Source organism: Aquila chrysaetos, chromosome Z (assembly GCF_900496995.4).
Source record: "Aquila chrysaetos chrysaetos chromosome Z, bAquChr1.4, whole genome shotgun sequence".
Lineage (NCBI taxonomy): Eukaryota > Metazoa > Chordata > Aves > Accipitriformes > Accipitridae > Aquila > Aquila chrysaetos.
This window is the reverse complement of record NC_044030.1, coordinates 37531425-37539483: the sequence shown is the minus strand read 5'-3', so window position 1 is coordinate 37539483 and position 8059 is coordinate 37531425. Positions and strand designations below refer to the sequence as shown.

Below are 8059 nucleotides of genomic sequence, written 5' to 3'. Positions count from 1 at the left end.
GCCGGGCTCACCCCACAAGTCCTCTCCTGGCACAGACCGGAGCACTGTGACCAACTGGAAGCAGTGCCAGGGAAGGACTTCACTTCACACTAGGCGGAACTGGGTTTGGATTCAGAGCTGCTAAGGACCTCACACAGCCCTGGAGCACCTGCACATCGCAGAGAGGGCAAAGGGAAAAACCCCCTCTAACGAACTGCAATTACATGAATATGCATTGCCCCTTGCTGTTTCATGTCTGTATGCACGTATGTGTACGTACACGTGTATGCGTGTACGTGCATGTGTATGTGCATGCACGCACACACACATCTCGTTTGACACAACACAGAGCTATTGCCTTATATTGCAGGATATTTTTTCTTCCAAAACCAGGCATGCATGCACACATGCACATGCAGGGGTTGCCTTCTACTTGAGGTCACAAAGCAAACCAGGGGGCCCAGTCTTCTGCAGGGGGAACCCAGTGTTAGGAGCCCCCACCATGTATCTGTCAAGGAGGAGCAGTGGCTATAGAGTCCAGACACCACAACTCTTCAATATCAAACATAGGGCAAGACAGGAATATTAGGTGCAAAATGTTTTTACAGCATTTTTCTAGAAAGGAAACCCTGCTGAACCAACTCTCCTATATTTTATCACAGTATGTACAGTATGCTTAGGTATAGAGAAAGTTCTGCCTGACCAGGACATCATAGACTTGGTTTATCTTGCCATTTGAGTACTTTTAGTATTGCTTGATAGTCCCTAGACTGCTCAGACCTCATATTGCTGACCAAAGGAGTCAACAACTTGTCATAACTGCAAGCTGGGCAAAGCCGAAAGATTACACAAGGTCACTTCTGAAAAAATGAGAACAAAATGCAGTTTTCTAATAAGACAGAACTAAACCTTGTTCACTGAGCCATGTCATTGTTCATGCTGTATGCTACCACTCTTTTAATCTTCTAATAACCCTTTCCCAGTGTCTGAGAAAATCCCCAAAACTTGATTCCTGCCATTTCACTAACATTTCATAGATTTATTTATAGAACAGGAACATACATTGCTCCTTACAATATAAATTTAGTCCCTTTCCTCAAATAGAGGATGGCTTTGCTAGTGGATTTTTTCTTCATATTTTGGGTAATTGAAATGCTGGTTTTGAGAACAGTTTGTGGTAGAGTTTGCCTGTCTAGAAAAAGAGTTACTGTCTATGCAGGGTCAAACTATGACTTAAAAACACTGAAGCGTGGCTTTATTTGAAGATACAACTGTGCTTGTAGCTGGGTGTTTCATCCTTGCATTTGTTTTGGTGAACGCCTCAAGGTCTGACATCTTTTGACAGTGCTCCAACTCAACAAGTGTCTCTGAGCTCTCTCCGAGAAAGCATCAGACCTGTTCCCTGCATTCCCACATGGCTGAAGTGAGGTGATTTCTTTGAACACAGAAGCAAGTGACATCCAATGAACTCTATAGATAATAAGTGAGAAAAATTCAAATTCATATCTCTAATAAAAGTTTGAGGTACTGTTACCGTGAAGTAATTTCCTTTTGACTTACTGTGATGCTCGTAGCCATGGTAGATAGAGGAAGCAAAGGATTCATATCTCCACAGGGAGCATGTCCTTCTGGATCAGCCTTCAGGGAAATCATTAGATGAAACTGTGAGGAGTGACATTTAGATGAAGGTGAAGGAATGCAGCTGCCTATCAAAGCTGATAATAATAAGGCCTGTTTGTACTTATCAGTTTGCACCATGGGTGAATCCTCTGTTCTTACACAGCTGTTTATACTGCACTGTTCATAGTTTTGTCTTCCTTATAGTCCCAATGGGTGAAGCAGATGAAAACACCCGATAACTGGTCTTGGACAATATCAGAACGGGATTCACATTGGTGTTCTTGCCAGGCTGCACTAGCGTGGTGGAGGAGGTGTGCACATCGAGAGTCACTTACGTTTCCCCGCTCACACTACAAACCATCCCCCATCTTCCCTGCTCTGTGATTGCAAATCCATTCCCCATCTACCCCACATGCTTTTGCAAACAGGGACCCACACTTGTTTCAGGCACAGGCATTGTCCTTGACCCTTAACCCTTGTCATGGGTCAAGGCTTTCCCTTGGTCCTTGTGACTGTGCTACAACCAAAGTCCTCCTGCCTTGTGTTTCAGTTTCTCCCTCCTCACCTCCTCCTCACCAGGACTCATGAATACGGGCAGTGTCAACCTTCAGGCTTGCCGATGCTGGGCTGATCTCCAGCCCTGCCAGGAACCTGTTCAGCACAGAGCCAGTTTGCCCTGCCCTAAGGTGAATCCCATGAGAATTTCCATGCTCTGCAGGCATAGGCTGCACATAAGAGAAGGGGCTGATGCCACCGGAGTTCTTTCCACCTCCTTCTCCAACAGCTCTTTCTTCACAACAGTCTGAGCCAAGATCAGACACCTGCACCATATCAGAGAGCTGGGTTTGAGTGAGGAGAGCTAAACCAATTGACATGGGCAGGGGGGGAGGGCATGCACCAGGTCCAGTGTCATATACCACTCACTGGAGATGGGGAAGAAGCAGTCTCTGTCAGCCACAGCCTCCTGCCTCATCAGTGGGCTGCTGTGGACACTACCAGTGCTCTATCCACTTTTCCCAAGGTCAGTCCCTGTCTTCTTAGGAAGACTGTATGGGCTGAAGCAGAGTAGGGAACTAGCAAGAGGCAAGAGAAAACTTTTGAAACATCTCACAGTCTTCTCAAAAACACCTTGCCTTCTCCTGGCCACCCAGACATATATTTGTTGCCTAGAAAAGTTGTCCTACCACCAGGACAAACCCCAGCTTTGCTAGCCCTGGCAGGAAGAAGTAACTTTGCATGCCTTAGTGAGCAGCATTGTGCTGGCTTTCCTGGGCCCCAACCCTTCCCTCCCCTATTCCCACCTTACCACCTTGTCCCATCCACTTACCACCACATCCTTCCTGTGCTTTTCCTTGGCCTTGCTTCCAAATTTTGAGGAGGAAAGGCAGATCCTGACTCTGGCTGGGTCTTTGCAGCAGGCATCACCAGGGGAGTAGCCTGGGGAGTTGCAGAGCAACAAGTCACTGCCAGTCCATATGACTCACAGCAGCCACTAACATGTTGGTAGTGGTAACCACTTGTGCACCGGTGCTCACCTGAGCTGCAGACGAGGTGTTTCATGCTGTCATGGCTCCGATCATGACAGCTCAGGGAAGTGCATCCACACCACCAGAGGGGAGAAAACCCCTCCGTGGCACTGTGTGTATCACCAAGGCTGGCCTAGAGAATTGTATAGCACTCCTCTGCCATCACTTTGAGAGCGCATCCACATCTTAGTGGGGATGGGGAAGTCAGTATAGGAGTCTGTCCTATTTTTTCTGACTATAGTGATTTATAGGCTTGAATTTATGAGGCTTGAAGAAGGGAATTAGGAGTTTCCCAAACTGCACCCAAAGAACCCAAAGTCATAACACTCTGACTGTCAGAAATGGGCTGAACTTCAGACAGTGCTGTACAGAAGCTTCCACCAACTGCCACTTATTCATTTATTACATCTCTTCTCTGACTGATGCATCTGTGGTGTAACTGGACCACTTACTTTCCATTTTTCAGGCAGTAAGTTAGCAAAGGAAGCCAACGCAGCTGATTAATGAAGTTCATTAATCTGAGAACATGAAACCTAGAAGAAACAAAGAACTTAAAGTAAATAAACTTCACATTTTTTTAATTTATTTATCCTTTATTTAGTAATAGCACCCAAAGCTGCATTATATTAACACAAGTAATAAAGCTTTCATATTTTATTCCTACCAGTGCATTTCCAAATCCAGGTGAAATGCTGGAAACAAGTAATGCTGCCATACCATGAACACAGGGTGTAGATCACAATGATACACAACTTACAAGTGAATCCCAATGTAATAAAATAAAGAGTTGTGGTTTAGGTATGAAACCTGTAACCTTAGCAACTGTGGCCATCTCTATTTCCATAAAGTACCATAACAAAACAGCGGCTGTAGGAACTATAAAGATAACATACTTAATCATACTTTTTGCATCACTTTATTGAATACTCCATGTTGGATGTACAACTTATAGCTATAGTGTGTGTTGGTTACAATGCTACAGTGAGAATGTGTATTGCTTGTATTACAGAAAGGGTCATGAAATGTATGGACCTGTCTGCATGTTTAACAAAATGAAACAGCAATACAATAAAACTGCACCACATGTGAATATTGTCAATGGTTAAGTTATAAAGTCATTCATTCAAAAATCCAAATATTTCAATGAAAAAAAGTATATAAAATGTAGTAAAACATAAATTACATTTAAAGGTCTGTACATGATTCATCCTGCAAATAGAAGCACAAAACCAGCACTTTGTACAGTATTGCTTATTTCGGTCTTCTAAAGTTCAAAGATTCATTTTCACTAAAGAGGCAGGAAAAAAACATGGTTTCACATGCAATCCAGCAGTAATTGTGGTAAATCAAGTAAGTCTCTAAGCCCACACAAAACCCAACACTTTTACAATGTAGGAACATGCATGTGGAGCCCTTTTCTATACTTGATAACCAATATGCAATTAAAGTTGGATTGTTAAGTTAGTGCACACCTACAATATCCCCTACAATATCCCCATTTTTGGTTAACAGTGTATTAAGGCTGCTTGCTGCTGAAAATACATAGCAGAGAAGGAATACTTTCATCCACAAATGCAGTCAGACGATCTCATTTGGAAGCTTCTGTCACAGTCATTCATCGGGAATGATGAAAGCAAGCCATCCTCTCTCCTCTCATGTTATTCCACAGGATGTTGTGGATGCTATAAGTTTATGTGGGTTCAAAATCATTTGGATAAATTCATGGTAGAAAATTCCATCGAGGGCTATTAAACAGAAAAAAAATTCCACTTCTGGCTTGGGAAGTCCCTAAGCCACAAATTGCTGGAGGCTGGGGAAATACCCTGGGGAAATTCTACAAGGGAAATTGCCCTTGCAGTCTTCCCTGGGCAGACATTATCGATGGCCTTTAGAGACATGCTACTGGGCTGGACAGACTTGTGGTCTGACTCAGCACAGTCAATTTTATGTTCATTTTCCCTACTTTTCTGTTTATCGTAATACAAACACGGATCAGTATTCTCAACTTGTTATTTTTTTCAGACTCAAAAAGCAAACAACAATCTCGTGTCCATTGTATCAAAGAGATAAATACTATAAACTAAGCTGTCCATCACATCCAGGGCACTTCTTTATGCTCAGAGCAATTCTGCAACCATAGTTGGATTCCTTTTTGTGTTATTGGTTTAAGCATGACTCATTAACATTACACTCACATATGATATACATGAAGTGCAATGCTACTCTGCAATACGTTGCACAGCAACAGTACATAACTGAAAAGCAGCTTCCCTCAAGAACTGTAGGACAGTAAAAAAGATTAAAGCCAGCAATTCTATACCATCATATTTGCAAAATCTGATGGTGGCAATGGTCAATAAACCCCGTATATGATTACTGCTGCACTTTACATGGATTTTTTTAGTTTTCTTTCTTTTAGTCAGATCAAAATCACTGCTATAAAGCCTAAGGATCTACAGTCTCCATGCATGGAAGTGATGTGAAATTTTTAGTAATGAGGCCAAATTCCTTAGGCTTCTGATTGAATTTCTGCTTCGTCCATCTGAAGTGTGTCATTATCACCCAGCAATTCTGTTTCAGGCACAGAGCCCTCCTCTTCCTCCTCCTCCTGGACGGGATTCTGGGCGATGTCTTCTGTTCCATTGTGTGTGTCATCTGTGCCCTCCGAGAGCAGAGCAGCCCTGTCAGCCACCGACGCATTGGAAGGTGCTGTTGTTACGTAGCCTGTGCTGGTGGATCCGCTCCCGCTGTGGTGAGAGCCTGGTTTGGGAATGATCTGGGGAGGCATTTGCTGAGGAGCCATTTGCATTGGAATTTGGACAGGATAAAAATTTGGCAAGTAAGCGCCATAGGCGGGCATTGGCTGGTAACCATTGACTGGAATGTAGAGCTGAGGAGGTGGGACCATCGGTCTCATCTGCCCTTTCATTTGTATGAACTGTGGTTGAGGGAAAGCTGGAGTTTTCTGCTTTGGTCCAATGTACCTAGCATTGCTGACGTTGCTAACAGGGCTTGTGCTGAGAGAACTTGTTTGTGTGGTGTTGCTTGCCCCAGAGGTTTGCGCTGAGCTGTTGTAATTAGAAAGGTTTCCCCATGTTCTTAGTCTGTTGTGTATATCTTTAAATCTTGGTCTTCTGTTGGGAAATTCATTCCAACACTCCAACATCAAAGTGTATATCCATGTGGGGCAGTCGTCAGGACATGGCAAAACCTGTCGGTTCCTGATCATCTCGATGACATCCTGGTTAGAATAACCACAGTAAGGCTGCAGGCCATAGCTGAAAACTTCCCACAACACAACTCCATATGACCATATATCCGAATCAATAGAAAACTTGCCATACATAATAGCCTCAGGGGACATCCACCGGATAGGAAGAAGGGAATTTCCCATCAGCTTGTAGTAATCAGCAGCGTAAACTTCCCTGAAAAGGCCTAAATCAGATATTTTCACATTCAGTTTATCAAACACCAGTATATTTCTAGTGGCCAAGTCCTTGTGGACAACATGGTGGCTTGAAAGATATTCCATTCCTGCAGCTATCTGAGTCACAATGTGGAAAAAGTCTGCCGGTTCCAGAGTGGATTTTACTGTCTTGTCATCGTCAGTGCTGCCAACATCCGAATGGGGAGATCTCATCACCAAGAACTCATGGAGGTCGCTGTGGGAACAATAACTAAATATCATGCTTATGGGTTGTTCCTTCGTCACTATTCCCAGCAAACAAACAATGTTTGGATGCTGTAATCGTGATCTCATCATTGCTTCATGTTTGAATTCTTCCCGAAGAGCCAGTTCTGCTTTGTCTTTAAGTGTCTTGATAGCAACAGCTTGTGTCTGTTCACCCGGTGCTGTACCAAAAAGATGCCCCTTGTAGACCTTGCCAAATCTCTCCTCTCCTAGTTCCTCCATAAACCGCACAGTGGACAGATTGATTTCTTTAAGTTTAGCCTGAAATGAAGTAAAGAAGATAAGTAAGTCAGTAAAAAAAATCAGAATGTTTTCTAAACAACAGAATCTCTTATTAAAGAAAAGCTCCCAGTGGTAGATGCTCCAAATCAAGATAAATTGGGCCAAAATGACTTTCCAGCTTTTTGTATATTCACATCAGTATATTGATTTTACAGTTAATCTTGAAATGAGTTATACTACTATCAAAAGTGTAAATTGAACTTTGCTGCAAGATGATGAGTATAATTATTTTTACAAAGGAGCAATCATAATTTCTGCAAGCTAAAGGAATAATTGGTTCAGAGTAAATCTGGCAAACAATGACATCTATTAACTGCAGTTGCACTTGCCCTACAGATCAACCCAGAGGTGCCCACTGGAGATCTGTCAGAAAAGCTGTGGGCACTGGCTGAGAAGGTGGCAGCCTTGGGATGAACTGAAACATCTCTTCCAGCAGAAGGAGGAACAAACCCTGTCTCTTTCAGTTCTGCAGTAGCAGATATGCCCTTTCTCCTCTGTTCCACTATAGGAACGGCCCCTGCCTGTGGGCAGCAGTACACAGTACCCCTGCTGAGAAACCTCGCACTAGCTCTGATGAAGAAGGGGATGGAAGGGGAGCAGAAGGAAGAAGGAATTTCTCCCCGCTACATGAAGGAAAAGGTGGCAAAGCCAAAAGTGAGAAACCCCCAGAGCCTCCCTCCTGCAGCTGGCAGGGAAAGCAAGGGAGTTTGTGATAGTGATCTAATGGGTCTATCCCAACCAGCATGGGCTGGAGGAGTCTCTGACCAAGCCAGATGAAGCCGGCACAGCTTCACACACAGGCCACTGCAGCAGGAGGGAGCAGGGCAGGCTGGAAAAAGGCTTTAACAGGTGATTTGGGAACAAGCTCTGATTTTGGTGGCCAACAGACTGTGGTCTGGACCAGGCAGTTTCCAGCATAGCCCACACTCAGCCATTAAACCTCCCCCTTATCACACAAAAT

At 43.8% G+C, this 8059-nt stretch overlaps 1 protein-coding gene across 1 annotated transcript in view; it reads right to left on the bottom strand.

Annotated features, from left to right (window-relative positions):
* Positions 1 to 4025: 4025 nt before the first annotated feature.
* The window catches only part of ROR2 (receptor tyrosine kinase like orphan receptor 2), a 165983-nt gene continuing 161949 nt past the window's right edge, over positions 4026 to 8059 (bottom strand). The window contains exon 9 of the mRNA XM_030005620.1: positions 4026 to 7077. Within this exon, the coding sequence (XP_029861480.1) occupies positions 5635 to 7077 (1443 nt within the window). The 3' untranslated portion in view covers positions 4026 to 5634. The remainder of the gene's footprint in view (positions 7078 to 8059) is intronic.